At 40.4% G+C, this 16829-nt stretch overlaps 2 protein-coding genes across 2 annotated transcripts in view; one reads left to right on the forward strand and one right to left on the reverse strand.

Annotated features, from left to right (window-relative positions):
• Nucleotides 1–16829, reverse strand: part of LIPA (lipase A, lysosomal acid, cholesterol esterase) — a 118698-nt gene that overhangs the window by 76520 nt on the left and 25349 nt on the right. The window lies entirely within an intron of this gene.
• IFIT2 (interferon-induced protein with tetratricopeptide repeats 2) lies at nt 797–8489 on the forward strand. Its single transcript, XM_011965356.1, has 2 exons — nt 797–999; nt 5198–8489. The coding sequence occupies exons 1-2, from the start codon at nt 995–997 to the stop codon at nt 6609–6611; spliced, it is 1419 nt and encodes a 472-aa protein (XP_011820746.1). The 5' UTR covers nt 797–994; the 3' UTR covers nt 6612–8489.

The following is a 16829-nucleotide window of genomic DNA, read 5'->3' on the forward strand; positions in this document are numbered from 1 at the left end:
GTGGTACTGTTCCCAATTTACAAAACCAAAGCAGAGACGTTCAATAATTTTCTCCAGAGTTTCATAGCATAAAAGTGGGGGCTGATTTCAAATCCAGATAGACAGACATCACCACCCATGCTTCTAATCATGTATTCATTTATTCAACGACTACTTTTGGAATGCTCGTCACGCCATGCAATGTGCAGGTAGTTTTGCAGGGACTGGAGATTCAGCAATGATTCAGACTAAAATCCCCTGACCTGTCGAGGCTAGATAACTGCTCCTTACAGTGGCCTGTGGATCATATTGGTATAAAGCAGAGCAAAGATGTGTTAATATGGTAATCACAAGGCAGAGTACTTTGTAAATATGTCCTTCTCCGAGTTGTGCTCCCGTGATGTCATCAACACATTCCACAAAGAGGAAGTTCTTCTAACTCACTACCCAGCTGGGCTTGGCTCTTACTCAAGAGCATTTTGGGGTGAAAATATCTAAGTTTACCAGACCTTGTGCAAATCTGAGATGAAGGACTACATTAAAAGTGAAATTCACCTTAGCAGGAAATGGGGTTTGCTATTCTGTGTATATCTTTAACAGTATCTGCTGAAAAGAACCCTTTTGTTAAATAATTGTATTACGAGTCCCCAACTTAGTCCTTTCCAATATGAAATAAGAGAGGGACCGTGCACAAGAGCAATGCCCCCAGACCCATCTTTAAGTGAAGCGCCGCGGGGATAAAACATCCCTCTCTGCTGCCTTCGTTCTCTGATCGCAACTCAGCTCCCGAGGAAAGAGTGCTCATTTCCCTGTAAAGAGTCCTGCCAATTTCACTTTCTAGTTTCACTTTCCCTTTTGCGACGTCAGCTGAAGGGAAACAAGCAGAAAGGAACCAGAGGCCAGTTGTATATATAGGTTTCTTCAGCATTTATTGGTGGCAGAAGAGGAAGATTTCTGAAGAGTGCAGCTGCCTGAACCGCAGCCCTGCCGAACAGCTGAGAATTGCACGGCAACCATGAGGTAAAGATTTTCCCTTCGTATCCGATAGTGCTGTTGAGTCATCTTGTCCAATGCAAATCCTGAGTAGCTATGCTTCCAGAGGGCCAGCTCCATTTTAATGTTTGTTTATGGCCTTACTATGCCTTTACCTCTGTCGGTTGTAAATCTGTCTTACCAATGCTGGTTTGTTCCCTCCTAAACAATCTTCTGCTTCACGCTGGCAAGCTTCCTAAATTCATCTCTGGAACTGCTCGCCTGGGGAGCTGAGTTGCAATCAGAGAACGAAGGCAGCAGAGAGGGATGTTTCATCCCCGCGGCGCTTCACTTAAAGATGGGTCTGGGGGCATTGCTCTTGTGCACGGTCCCTCTCTTATTTCATATTGGAAAGGACTAAGTTGGGGGCTCATAATACAATTATTTAACAAGAGGTTTCTTTTCAGCAGATACTGTTAAAGATATACACAGAATAGCAAACCCCACTTCCTGCTAAGGTGAATTTTACTTTTAATGTAGTCTTTCATCTCAGATTTGCACAAAGGCTGGTAAACTTAAATATTTTCACCCCAAAATGCTACTGATTGGTTAGAGTCCTCCTGAGTATGAATTAGAGATGGAGTGCTTGGAGAAAATAGTTCTCACCTCTAACATTCCCTTCTATCCCCAAAACATGAGACTGCCCTGGAGAGGAAGTGTTAGCTCATTGAGTAGGAAGGGAACTATTTTCTCCAGTTTGAGGGTGGGGTGGCCGGACCTGGTTGCCTCACCGTCATTCTGGGAGCTCTGGAATCCCGTGTTTCCAACCCCAGTGCTTACTTCCTATGAGACACCTTGCCCTACTTCTGTGAGGTTCCTGATTTCTCTTCTTGAAACGATATTATTTCCTGCTAGTTTAAATGTTCTGCCTGATTAAAAGAAAGAATAAAAAGAAAAAAAAAGATTTGAGATATTTACAGATTTCTTTTTTTTGTAGTCACCCAGAATCTATAGAACTCTTTTCTTATTTGTTAGAATTTTAGCATGGTCTTAGAATTTTTCCCATTATGATACAGACCCATCCCTCCTTCTTGCTTTCCTTATTCTTTATCTATCGTGACTTTCACTGGGCATTGTTCTTGTGCTCTAACACAGTGGTTCTCAAAATTGAGCATGCATAAAAATTGCCTGGCCAGCTTATTAAGGACAGAGTTCTAGGGTCAATTCCCCAGAGATTCTCATTAAGTGGGAGGGGGTGGAGTCTGAGGATGTGTGTTTCTAAAAGGTTCCTCCGTGATTCTGAGACGGCTCCAAGAAACTGTGGTGGTGGTAGCGTTAGTTCTGAGCCTGGTTGATAATGTCACTGCTGCTTTTATCCAGATAAGAGGCAATGGAAGAAATTGTTGTTGTTGTGTATACAACTGGAACTTCTATAGGAATCAGGAGAATAGGTCCTCAGAAGCCAGAGCCCAGAAAGCAAGTGTCTGAGACCGACTTCTCTAACTTAACAGTGAAAATAAGAACCCAAAATCAAGCAGTGAAGTTGGATGCCTTTTAAATGGCTGCTCAAAGGGATTTTACATAAGTGTGTATATTAAATGTCTCTATCCTGCAAATGCACAATGGACTTTATGTTTTCTATGGTGGAGATAATCTCAATTCTATTTACTCTCTCTGTTTCTTTTGTAAAATGAGAAAGGAGCTAAGGAGTGTATGTGTTACACTCAATGTCAAACTCAAATGGAAGTTGGAAATGGAATTGAGAGGGAGCAAGGAAGCTAGAGTGAGTCTTCAGGTGTTAGGATGCGTGCTGCACATGCTTGGGATCTGAGAGTGGCCGTATTCTGTAGAACTCACCATATTCTGTAATGAATGCAGTACAGTAGAGAGTATGACTCGGATGCACATGGAGAAAACACAGGGTCTGAGCCCTCCGAGCTCCCTAGCGTCCTGTTCTGATCCTCCTGGGGTCACTGCAGTCCTACCAATGGTCCTGCGAGGCACTCTAGGAACTTTAAATCAGTTCCTGCTCATTTCTGTTTCTTGGAACAAGTGGAGACTTAACTATCCCAAGCAGAATAAACAAACAAACAAACAAACAAAAATAGGATGGAAAACAGGCAGGAGTTTATAGGAAGGACCCGCCTTCCATTCAAAGCTCCAAACAGGTCTTAGCAAAGAGTCAGGTTGTCTAAGCCTCTTGATGTAACTAACCCTAGGGGCGGGAGCCCTGGAGAGTACTTGACTTGGTATCAGGCATCCTAATGGCAGCAGCATTCCCATGGAAAAGCTCATGTCCAAACAGATCTATTTTTATTCTTAGTGAGGTTACAGGAAGATTCTCAATCAAAATGGGAGTGGGAAGGAGTGGTATAAAAAGTGGGAGAGAGAGGGGCAGTTAGAAAGAGGGGTCACATAGGCCGGGTGTGGTGGTTCAAGCCTGTAATCCCAGCACTTTGGGAGGCCGAGACGGGCGGATCACGAGGTCAGGAGATCGAGACCATCCTGGCTAACGCGGTGAAACCCCGTCACTACTAAAAAATACAAAAAACTAGCTGGGCAAGGTGGTGGGCGCCTGTAGTCCCAGCTACTCGGGAGGCTGAGGCAGGAGAATGGCGTAAACCCGGGAGGTGGAGCTTGCAGTGAGCTGAGATCTGGCCACTGCACTCCAGCCTGGGCGACAGAGCGAGACTCCGTCTCAAAAAAAAAAAAAAAAAGAAAAAAGAAAGAGAGGTCACATAATCTTCTATCTAGACATATATTTCAAAAGTGATCCTGCCACATTGCATGACATTCCAGATATCTATTGGTTGTATAAGAAGCCATACTATTTAGAAATATAGCTCCTGATACAAGGGTTGCTGTACAGATACCACGAAAAAAAAATTTAAGTAAGAAAAAGCAACATTACAGAGACTCCAATACACAGACAGTTGTTGAGAAACAATTTGGGGCGTGGAATGTTATTCATCTCCAAAGTAATTCGAAGTACAGGCTTTTGTTCATTTTTCTGTTTGCTGGTTTTTTCCGCTTGTTTTTTGTTGTTGTTGTTTTGTTTTGTTTTTTGGTTTGGTTGGTTTTGGTTTATTTATTTATTTTGAGGACCAACACTGAAGGGAATGGAAAATCTTTCCAGGAGAGTCGTAAGGGTACCCTAAAGGAAAAAGAGCCCTTTCTATAAGAAAAGGAGCTAGTGGCCTTAGGAGCCTTTCCTGTAGTTGCACTTCTTGCCCCTTGTTATAAAAGCAAAACGCAGAAGAGAAAAATAACATTTCAAAAAAATTAAAACAATCAAGTACAAAATTACTAATAGAGCAACTCAATGAGATATCTTAAGAACAGAAATCACCAGTTTAAGAAGTAGAGGTATGGGGGTGGGGGGAAGGAAAAAAAATTACATTTTATTCCAAAATAAATGTTTAAGATATTGCTAACATAAATAATACTTGAAATTAAATGAGAGAATAATACAAAAGCAGATAAAATGAGTAAAAATTCAGAATGGTTGAAAATAAGATTCAAATGGTTAAAATGGAAAAATTCAACAGAAAAAAAATGAAAATGTAGCATCGTAAAGTAATAAACCAATACAAAATAAAACCAATCTGATAAAAGCTCAGAAAGTTTGAATAGACAAAATAAATGAAGGATCTATTAAAAGCTGAAATAGACAGAAAATCGAAAGTGGTCAAGATTTCTTTAAAGGCAAATGAAGGAAAACTAAGGAATTAAGAATATCAAAGATAAAATGAAGCTGCATTTCAGAGGGATGAGAAATTAAAATCAGTATGGCAAAACATCAAAAGACTAAAAAATTATAAAGCTGAAATTTTCAAAGTACAAAAGTAAAGCTAGGGAAGAATGAAGAACAGAAACAAAAAGCAATGAAAACCACTTACTTCTTTAAAACTACATAAATAAAACCAAGCCTCCACAGAGGCCCTCAAAAGCAGAGGGCAGAGCTATTTAACAAAAACTGTCTTATTCATGAAAATCTAGCCACAGACTTAGAGAACAACCCACTGCCCTCGCCCTAATTCTTCTGCTGCTCACAGTCTCTAAACTCCTGCTACAACATGCAGGAATTAACAATATGGTAAAACATATTATAGAAAGAAAAGAAGGAGACTTTCTTTGATTTGTGTTAACAGTCTTTAGGAGGAGGAGAATATTATTTGCCATGCTCCCATTTCTTGACATATAAATCTATTTCTCAAAGTGTCCATCTTTCTGTTTTTCCCTACAGTGAGAATACTAAGAATTCCTTGGAGAGCAGCCTACGGCAACTAAAATGCCATTTCACCTGGAACTTGATGGAGGGAGAAAATTCCTTGGATGATTTTGAAGACAAAGTATTTTACCGGACTGAGTTTCAGAATCGTGAATTCAAAGCCACAATGTGCAACCTACTGGCCTATCTAAAGCACCTCAAAGGCCAAAACGAGGAAGCCCTGGAATGCTTATGTAAAGCTGAAGAGTTAATCCAGCAAGAGCATGCTGACCAAGCAGAAATCAGAAGTCTGGTCACCTGGGGAAACTATGCCTGGGTCTACTATCACATGGGCCGACTCTCAGACGCTCAGATTTATGTAGACAAGGTGAAGCACATCTGTGAGAAGTTTTCCAGTCCCTACAGAATTGAGAGTCCGGAGCTTGACTGCGAGGAAGGGTGGACACGGTTAAAGTGTGGAGGAAACCAAAATGAAAGAGCGAAGGTATGCTTTGAGAAGGCTCTGGAAAAGAAACCAAAGAACCCAGAATTCACCTCTGGACTGGCAATAGCAAGCTACCGTCTGGACAACTGGCCACCATCTCAGAACACCATTAACCCTCTGAGGCAAGCCATTCGGCTGAATCCTGACAACCAGTACCTTAAAGTCCTCCTGGCTCTGAAGCTTCATAAGCTGCGTGAAGAAGGCGAAGAGGAAGGTGAAGGAGAGAAATTAGTTCAAGAAGCCTTGGAGAAAGCCCCAGGTGTAACAGATGTACTTCGCAGTGCAGCAAAGTTTTATCGAAGAAAAGATGAGCCAGACAAAGCTATTGAACTGCTTAAAAACGCTTTAGAATATCTACCGAACAATGCCTACCTGCATTGCCAAATTGGGTGTTGCTATAGGGCAAAAGTCCTCCAAGTAATGAATCTAAGAGAGAATGGAATATATGGGAAAAGAAAGTTACTGGAACTAATAGGACACGCTGTGGCTCATCTGAAGAAAGCTGATGAGGCCAATGATAATCTCTTCCGTGTCTGTTCCATTCTTGCCAGCCTCCATGCTCTAGCAGATCAGTATGAAGAAGCAGAGTATTACTTCCAAAAGGAATTCAGTAAAGAGCTTACTCCTGTAGCAAAACAACTGCTCCATCTGCGGTATGGCAACTTTCAGCTGTATCAAATGAAGTGTGAAGACAAGGCCATTCACCACTTTATAGAGGGAGTAAAAATAAACCAGAAATCAAGGGAGAAAGAAAAGATGAAAGACAAACTGCAAAAAATTGCCAAAATGCGACTTTCTAAAAATGGAGCAGATTCTGAGGCTTTGCATGTCTTGGCATTCCTTCAGGAGCTGAATAAAAAAATGCAACAAGCAGATGAAGACTCTGAGAGGGGTTTGGAGTCTGGAAGCCTCATCCCTTCAGCATCAAGCTGGAATGGGGAATGAAGAATAGAGATGTGGTGCCCACTAGGCTACTGCTGAAAGGGAGCTGAAATTCCTCCACCAAGTTGGTATTCAAAATATGTAATGACTGGTATGGCAAAAGATTGGACTAAGACACTGGCCATACCACTGGACAGGACTATGTTAATTGCTGGGTCTTCAGAAAGCCCATGGAGTTCTGGGAGAGGGACCAGATTGGGGGGTAGGTCCAAGGGCTTGGTGATAGAATTATTTCTCAATTGACTTCTTGAGTGCAGTTTGAACTGTAACATTTGCTTAGTCACCTTTAGTGGAGTAGTCCACTGGGCTTGTTTCTATGTTTATATAAAGCAGCCAAATCCTTCATGTAATATTGAAGTCCATTTTTGCAATGTTGTTCCACACTTGGAGTCATTTTGCATCCCATAGAGGTTAGTCCTGCATAGCCGGTAATGTGCTAAGTTCATCCAAAAGCTGGGGGCCAAAGTCTAAATAGGGCTCGGTATCCCCCATCTCTTACCTCTGCCTCCTTCCTCCTCCTTCCCAGCCTATCATCAATCTTGAGTATTCTACACAACGTGAATTCAAGTGCCTGATTAATTGAGGTGGCAACATAGTTGAGAAGAGAGCAGAGAACAGGAAGAGACATAGCTAGAAGCAATGGGTGCAAAAAGCAATGTGTACAAGACTTTCAGCAAGCATAGAGAGAGTTCACCTCTACTCTGCCCTCCTCATAGTCATAATGTAACATGTAAAGAATGAAAATGGATTCTGTACAATACGCTAGAAACCAACATAATGTATTTCTTTAAAACCTGTGTGGAAAAAATAAATGTTCCATCTGTAGGGATAGGGAAAAAGTAACCAAAAGAGAGAAAGAGAAAGGAATGCTGGTTTATCTTTGTAGATTGTAATCAAATGGAGAAATTTTCAATATTTTAGCCATTGTTAGGAATTTTTTTGGTAAAAGGAAGACTGACTTTGTTCAAATGCTTTCATGAACCTGGTTTGAGATGATAGGAATGCAACAAAATGGGGAACCTGGTGACTAAGGGCCTGGTGCAAGGTCTTGGGAAATGTCATTGACAATAGATGGTGGGGTTTTCCCCCCTTTAGAAATGTTGGATATTAAGTGATATAAACACTTCTAACTCTGAAAATCTTCTGAGAAATCCCAAAATTCATGGTATTCTTGGACAATTGGGATTTTCTAGGTAGATACTGAATGGCCTAGACATCAAAGTTGATGTGAATCAAAATAGAGTCAGCTGACCCAGCATGAGACCATCAGTCGTGCTCTGGGTTGGAAAATGTTTGCCTGTTGGGATTAATTTAAGCTTAAGTATATATCAGCATTATTTTATTGTGCAATTAAAACAATAAAAATTCAAGGTTTTTTAAAGTTAAAAATTCTAACCACTGTAACAACAATTTTTGTGTTATTTTCTGTATTAAAAATCTTGTTGCATGCATTTGAGGTCATCAGGATGCAAAATTTGTATTCCTGAAAATGTCATATATTTTCATTAATAAATAACCTAAATATGATAAAACATAAAGCAGTGTTCTGGAATTTTGCTATACTTTAAACCTTTCAGACTCAGCTACTGATAAATGAAATGTTACACAAGTATGAACCAAATCCAGATAACCTAGGCTGGTCTACTATCATAATCACCTGAACAGAACAAAACTTTTTCCTCAGCTTTAAGAGTCCAGGGCTTCGGATAACAGCTGCCTTCTGCCACCTGCTACCATTGACCTACATGAACACAGACATTCTGTCTCCACCTTAATGGTGGGTGGGCTACTGCCCTTTTCTTTGTTAAATTTTGTGCTTTTATCACATTTTCTCTATTCTGACCTCTATTATGAGAAATAAATGTCACTGATTCCATTTTATGCCCCATCCTGGACTCAATCCAAATGCGTGTTAGAGAATCTTCCCTATTAAGTAAAGAATAGGAAGAGACAAGAAATCTCTATTATTTTTCAAGAGGCCTCTAATGGAAAATGCAAATCACGGCAACTGCAAAGGTAAACTCATTTCACTGGATCAAAATGGACAAGTGTATGTTTCAGGGGTAGATCTAGCTCACCTTGCCTGAGTAAATTAGGACTACATCTGGTGCCTGGGAAGGAACACCACACATATTCTGAGTGGAAGGTTAAAATAGAAAGGCATGCCGACCTTGAGAGAGGACCATTGGTACCTGTGTGTGCTAAAGACAGATGTATGTAATCTTGTCCTTGCACGTCATGCCACCAGTCCCTTGCTGGAACAGGACCCTTAGTGGGAAAACAGAAAGAAGGGTAGGAAAGGGAAACATAACATCTTACACTTAATATTTATTTGGGGACTTAAAGTTAACAAATGATTGGAAAACAATAAAGAAAATTATGTACATAGCTCCTGTTTCCTGAAATTTCACCATCCAGGAATAACAAATGGAGTCACATTAATTGGGCTTGACTTGTAATTCCCTGCCTTTTAACCACATTTCCCAGGGCAGGACATTTGACTCCCTCCATATATTCACCCAACACAGCAAGCCCCTAGTAGATGTCTCCTACGTGCTGATGAACATGTCTATCAGAGTTATCTGATCACATTTGCTACTTGTGTAGCTTCAACACCCATATCCATCAATGACCATTGCCCCTAAAACTGCCTTCAATACATTTCACATTCTCCGTATTTGATTGCCACCTTAATATCTCTGCCAACAATGTTTTCAAGTGTGTTAGTGTCAGTGAAAGAGTGAGAAGAATTCCTCTTTTCTCTGCGTTGCTTTCAAGTAGTTGTTATTTATTTCTCTGCCTCAGAGTCCTCAGTGAAAAAGATTCATTGACTTCTGCTTGTCTTTCTCCATAGAGCTCAGATACAGACCCTGGGGACAGCTGACCTTGAGTCATGCTGCAATTTCACCTTCCTTCATCCCCTATGTCAACTGACACATCAAATACAACTGGATCCAGTGCAACTGGAAGACTGCATGTATTAGAATCCTGATTATAACACAGGTAGGCCTTGTGTTAGGATCCCTACCATACGTGCAATCAACCTTGGATGCCAATCTGAGGGTTGTAGTTTCCAACCTGAGATCATACATGCCCATTTCCTTGTTTCCTCCATTTCCCCCATCGCCGATTTTGGAAAAGGGACTAACTTAGACTAATATGTAAGAAATTTTCCCCATGATTAATAGTGCAGCTATCTCATTGCTGATTATCTACACCTTCTAGGGAGGCTGCAAAGAGGGAAACCAACTAAAATCCTTAGATGTACCTAGGTGCATGCACTTGTAAGACAGACATTCTTAGCTCTACATAGGGCCTCCCTTCAGCTGCTTTACATACAGGACTTAAGACTAGAGAAGAGACCAGAGGCAGGATTTGTTGGAAGCCTGTGGAAACAAATCCCAAACAGTTCTCCTCTGGTTCTCTGCAGGCTGCTATTGAAAAGGAGGCTACCAAACAGGTAAATGATACATATTGACCCCAGAGCCTTGATTTATGGCTCGTTTGTTTTGGAAACATAATGAGTCAAAGTTTGTGTTATTTCTGAATTGGGTAACGTGTAAAAATATGTAGTAAATTCTGCCCTGAACCTGGAAATTTCTGAAACCCTTCTAGAGACCTGGAAATTGGCCCCAGTGTGTTTATATATATATATAATCTAATTAAAATATTTGAAAAGTCTTTCTTTACCTTTCCAGCATCCTGGATATCCCAAGTCAATGAGCCTATTTATATTCTGCTTTTGATTTACAGATATTACGCAGCAGAGATACTGTGATATAAAACCACTGAGCACACATTTTCCTTTCTCATTTTTAAATTAAACTTACTAATTTGTCATCAAGCACTACATTTAAAAACTCAAACCTGGCCAGGCACAGTGGCTCAAGCCTAAAATACCAGCACTTTGGGAGGCCGAGGAGGGAGGATCACCTGAGGCCAGGAGTTCCAGACCAGACTGACAAATATGGTGAAACCCCGTCTCTACTAAAAAAAAAATACAAAAAAAAAAAAAAAAAATTAACCGGGCGTGGTGGCGTGTGCCTGTAATTCCAGCTACTCAGGAGGTTGAGATGGGAGAATCTCATGAACCTGGGAGGTGGTAGTTGCAGTGAGATGGTGCCACTGCACTTGGTGACAGAGGGAGAACCTGTCTCAAAAAAAAAAAAAAAAAAAAAAACAAAACTCAAACCTACTTGTACATTTTTTGCATTTAGTGAAAAAGCCTACGTAAGTTGGAGCTTTAAAATATATGTATAAAACTATGTAATATATCTTCTAATTGTTGATTAAGAAAAACTAGAGTTTACTAGAATATTTTAAAATATGGAAACATTTTAAATAATGAGTAAGGCTTTTAGGTCATGGAAAAGAGTTGATTTGTCTAGGTGTTAAAAAGGAAATTATTATTTCCACTAGCAATGTATGAGAAATATTATTTCCAACATGTTCACCAATACTGAATATTACCAGTCTTTAATTTTTGTCAATCTGATGAGTGCATGCATATATTTCCAAAAAAGGTGCTGGCATATAGATCACAGATAAATAAAATGTTCAAGTATGGAATCTGTATGACGGAAATCCACTTCAAACCCAGAATGTTAGTTTTCTCTCCTCTCTCTCTCTCCCCCCACCACTTCTCTCTTCCTTTTGCTCTCCTTCTTTCTCACTTTCATCTTCCCTTTATGTCTTCTTCCTTCAAGTTTCTCTTTCTAGAGATGACTTTGAGTCTCTGTGCATGAAGTGGAAAACATCCCTACCAGTTTACTTATCTCTTCTCCTAATAATTCAACAGAGGCCAGGTGCAGTGGCTCACACCTGTAATCGCCACACTTTGGGAGGCGGAGGTGAGCTGATTGTTTGAGCCCAGGAGTTCGAGATCAGCCCGGACAGCATGGTGAAACCCTATCTCTACAAAAAATACAAAACTTAGCTGGGCTTGGTGGCATGCACCTGTAGTCCCATCTACTTGGGATGTTGAGGTAGGAGGGTCACTTGAGCCCAGAAGGTGGGGGCTTCAGTGAGCTGAGATCATGTCACTGCACTCCAGCCTAGGCAACACAGTGAGATGAGACCCTGTCTCAAAAAATAAATAATAACAATAATTCAATAATGACTTTCTAGAATCGCTTTCTTCTGATCAAAATTCCAAAGAAAAATCTGTTTGTCTCATTTCAAGTCAATATCCATTACCAATAGAATCCAGTTAACCAAGAGAATGAGACCATAAGCCAGACAAAGCAGGAGCTTTGAGTGCAGTCTTTCTGCAGGAATGAGAGCAAATTATCCAAGAAGGAGACATAAGAGGAGAGAGGAAATGACTGGCAGAGGACATGGCTTGCATACCTAGAATACACTCTAGTTTTCCATCACATGAGCACAAAATTTTGTGTGTAGTCCAGCGCTGTCTTACATGTTATTACCTGTAGAATATCTAGAGTTCTAACTCTTCCAGTATTTCTCAAACTTTAATGTGCAGTGCCCACTTTCATGTGCACAATCACCTGAGGATCTTGTTAAAATGTAGACTATGATTTAGTAGATCTGGGTGGAGCCTGAGACTCTATATTTCTCACAAGCTCTCAGGTCAAATCAATGCCAGTAGTCTGTAAACTACACCTTGAATAGCAGAGATATAGACTGAACTGCAACCAATTCAATCTGGTTCCATTTTTCAGCATATCCTTTAGTCAGAAATGATGAATCATACCAGCACATTGTCCTTCCTACAGCCTTCTCTCTCTTTCAGTAACTCATCTCTTAAGAGCTCAGATAAGAAAATCTGTATTACCTCGAAAATAAGTATATTTAATGTAAAATGGTGTAGCCACTTCAGAAAATAGTTGGGCAGTTCTTCAAATGGTTAAACATAGTTACCATATGACCCAGCAATTGCATTCCTAGATACGTATGTAAGAAAAAGGAAAACATGAAAACATATGTTCACACAAAACTTATGCATGAATGTTCATAGCTGTATCCATAGTTGCATTATTCATGACGACCAAAAGGTGGACCCATCAACTGGTGAAGTGATAAATGAAATATGGTATATACACATAATGGAATATTATTTGGAAACAAAAATAAATGAAGTAATTACTGATACATGATACAACACAGATGAACCTTGAAAACATGCAAAATGACAAAAGGCAATTTAAAAAGGTCACATACTGTATGATTCTGTTTATATGAAATGCTCAACAGAGGCAAATTTGTAGAGACAGAAAGTAAATTAGCAGTTGCCAAGGGTAAGGGAGGGGGTTGGGACGATGGGAGATGACAGCTTGAGAGTGTTCTATAATTGATTGTGGTGCTGGTTGCATAACTGTGAATAGAATGAAAGCTATTGAATTGTATACTTAAAATGGGTGAATTGTATGATATGTGAATTATATTTTATTATAGCTGTTAAAAAATGGGACTCTTGTTTCAAATATAATAAGGAAAATTTTTCTTTTGTTATCTACTTTTACTTCGAAGTTTGTTTTCGTTGTGTTGTACCCTTATTAGTAGTATTTTGAATGCTATTGTTGCTTTCACATTCAGTAGATATGCTAAATAAGTTACGTATTCTATTTTCTGAGTTGGGTATGCTACAAAAATCTAATCCCATCTGATTTTATATTTAAATACTCATATGCAGGAACCTTACTGATTGGCAAATTGGCACAAAGAAAGAGTCCAAATACAGAAGAGAACTTGACTCCATATGTAAGTTCACATCTGCTTGTATACAAGTTTAAGAGTAATGTGAATTTAGGTCAGGCGCAGTGGTTCTTGCCTCTAATCCCAGCACTTTGGGAAGCCGAGGCAGGTGGATCATGAGGTTTAGAGATTGAGACCATCCTGGCCAACGTGGTGAAATCCCGTCTCTACTAAAAATATAAAAATCAGCTGGGTGTGGTGGTGGGTGCCTTTGGTCCCAACTTTTTGGGAGGCTGAGGCAGGAGAATTTCTTGAACCCAGGAGGTGGAGGTTGCAGTGAGCTGAGATTGTGCCACTGCACTCCAGCCTGGCTACAGAGCAAGACTCTGTCAAAAAGAAAAAAAAAAAGAATAATATGAATTTCTTAATGATGCAGATTGTTATTCAGTGACCATGTGCAACTGTTGCAAATACTGTGCTAATTCATGAGTACTTTTTGAGCCAGGAATTAGAACAAAAAGAAAAGCAAGAAAATGGACAATAGGTGCTACTGTACTGGAAATATAATTCTTCATTACATAAGAATCTATTGCATTCTGGTGAAAGAAAGACTTTGAGTAGTTTGTTGAATTTGTCTTTTCTCTGATCTTTATTGCTACAATCCTCTCTGAACTCCAAAGCAGAATCTGTGTCTAAAAATCAGCTCCCTCACAATGCACAAACATGCATGATATGATCTCCATTTATTGTGAGCAAAGAAGAGAAGATAGACAACTTTTCCCTGGGCTGGATGTTTAGGGTTTCAAATCTGATTCTACCAGAATAAAGCACTGGATTCTGAGTAACAGAGGGGCTATTTGTTCTTTTAAATTTTTGTATGTTTTCATCTGTGATATGTGGGACCCTCTAAAGCATGAGGCCAAAGGCACCTCTTAACTGAGTGTAGGGATGGTATTTATACCTTTTATGATATCACAAATATTTGTACCTTTTATAAAGATATGTCACTTTATTATGACTAGGATAACAAATTGTTAAGTTAAACAACCAATCAGAATTAGACTTTTCCAAATTGCAGGTTACTTTCATAGAATATAACAACCTCTGAACTCAAAGTATCTCATGAGACTCTGTTGTTGGAAACACCATATGTCACGTCAATTTTGCTACAAAAGAATCTCTGCTTTCTGCAATTACAGGATGGAGGGAATGCTTCTAGTTAATTCCTTCATCATCAAATTAGTCATTACAACTATACTTCCTAGGTTTTTATGAATATTTATATCATGGTTGGGAAGTATTATAAAATGAAAAAAAAAAAAACCTCTCAGGGTAGTATCAACTCCTTCAGAACTCAAAGCATAAATATATAATCCATCCATTAAACAATAATATGTGTATTACTTTTGCCCATTTTATAGCTGGGTAAACTAACTTATTATCCAGACCTTGGAGAGCTAAACAGCTCAGAGATCTCTCCAGGGCCTGGCTCCGTATGTTTAGTGTGAAGCAAAAAGGAAATTCTGGCTCAATGATTTGGCCCCTGGAAAATTCAAGAGCTAGTAAGGTAAACAGAGATAATTAAATCTAGGTCTTCAGGTCTAAATTTACTTCTGGGAGATAATTTACTGGACAAAACTACTATTTAAAAAAAAAAAAACATTTTGGAAGTCTTTCATATAACTGGGTCCCAGAAACCCCTACATCAGAATCTCCTAGAGACATTATTAAAAATGCAGTTTTGGAGGAGGTTCCAAGGTGGCCAAATAGGAACAGCTCCAGTCTACAGCTCCCAGCGTGAGCTACACAGAAGATGGGTGATTTCTGCATTTCCAACTGAGGTACCAGGTTCATCTCACTGGGGCTTGTCAAACAGTGAGTGCAGCCCACGGAACGTGAACTGAAGCAGGGCAGGGCATTGCCTCACCCGGGAAGTACAAGGGGTCAGGGAATTCCCTTTCCTAGCCAAGGGAAGCTGTGACAGACAGTACCAGGAAAATCGGGACACTCCCACCCTAATACTGCATTTTTCCAATGGTCTTAGCAAATGGCACACCAGGAGATTATATCCCGCACCTGGCTTAGAGGGCTCCACGCCCACAGAGCCTAGCTCACTGCTAGTACAGCAGTCTGAGATTGAACAGTAAGGTGGCAGCAAGGCTTGGGGAGGGGCACCCGCCATTCCTGAGGCTTAAGTAGGTAAGCAAAGCAGCCAGGAAGCTCGAACTGGGTGGAGCCCACCACAGCTCAAGGAGGCCTGCCTGCCTTTATAGACTCCACCTCTGGGGGCAGGGCATAGCTGAACAAAAGGCAGCAGAAACTTCTGCAGACTTAAACATCCCTGTCTGACAGCTTTGAAGAGAGTAGTGGCTCTCCCAGCATGGAGTTTGAGATCAGAGAATGGACAGACTACCTCCTCAAGTGGGTCCCTGACCCCTGAGTAGCCTAACTGGGAGGGACCTCCCAGTAGGAGCCAACTGACACCTCATACAGCGGGGTGCCCCTCTGAGATGAAGCTTCCAGAGGAAGGATCAGGCAGTAACATTTGCCATTCTGCAGCCTCCACTGGTGATACCCAGGCAAACAGGGTCTGGAGTGGACCTCCAGCAAACTGCAACAGCCCTGCCGCAGAGGGTCCTGACTGTTAGAGGGAAAATTAACAAACAGAAAGGACATCCACACCAAAACCCCATCTGTACGTCACCATCATCAAAGCCAAAGGTAGATAAAACCACAAAGATGGGGAGAAACCAGAGCAGAAAAGCTCAACATTCTAAAAATCAGAGCACCTCTTCTCCTCTAAAGGAATGCAGCTCCTCGCCAGCAATGGAACAAAGTTGGACGGAGATTGACTTTGACGAGTTGAGACAAGAAGGCTTCAGACAATCGGTAATAACAAACCTCTCTGAGCTAAGGGAGGATGCTTCAACTCATCACAAAGAAGCTAAAAACCTTGAAAAACAGATTAGATGAATGGCTAACTAGAAAAAACAGCATAGAGAAGACCTTAAATGACCAGATGGAGCAGAAAACCATGGCATGAGAACTGCGTGATGCATGCACAAGCTTCAGTAGCCAATTGGATCAAGTGGCAGAAAGGGTATCAGCGATTGAAGATCAAATGAATGAAATGAAACAAGAAGAGAAGTTTAGAGAAAAAAAGAGTAAAAAGAAATGAACAAAACCTCCAAGAAATATGGGACTATGTGAAAAGACCAAATCTACGTCTGATTGGTGTACCTGAAAGTGACAGGGAGAATGAAACCAAGTTGGAAAACACTCTGCAGGATATTTATTATCCAGGAGAACTTCCCCAACCTAGCAAGGCAGGCCAACATTCAAATTCAGGAAATACAGAGAATTCCACAAAGATATTCCTCAAGAAGAGCAACTCCAAAACAAATAATTGTCAGATTCACCAAAGTTGAAATGAAGGAAAAAATGTTAAGGGCAGCCAGAGAGAAAGGTCGGGTTACCCACAAAGGGAAGCACATCAGACTAATAGTGGATCTCTCAGCAGAAACTCTTCAAGCCAGAAGAGAGTGGGGGCCGATATTCAACATTCTT

This window comes from Mandrillus leucophaeus, unplaced genomic scaffold (genome assembly GCF_000951045.1).
Source record: "Mandrillus leucophaeus isolate KB7577 unplaced genomic scaffold, Mleu.le_1.0 Scaffold721, whole genome shotgun sequence".
NCBI lineage: Eukaryota > Metazoa > Chordata > Mammalia > Primates > Cercopithecidae > Mandrillus > Mandrillus leucophaeus.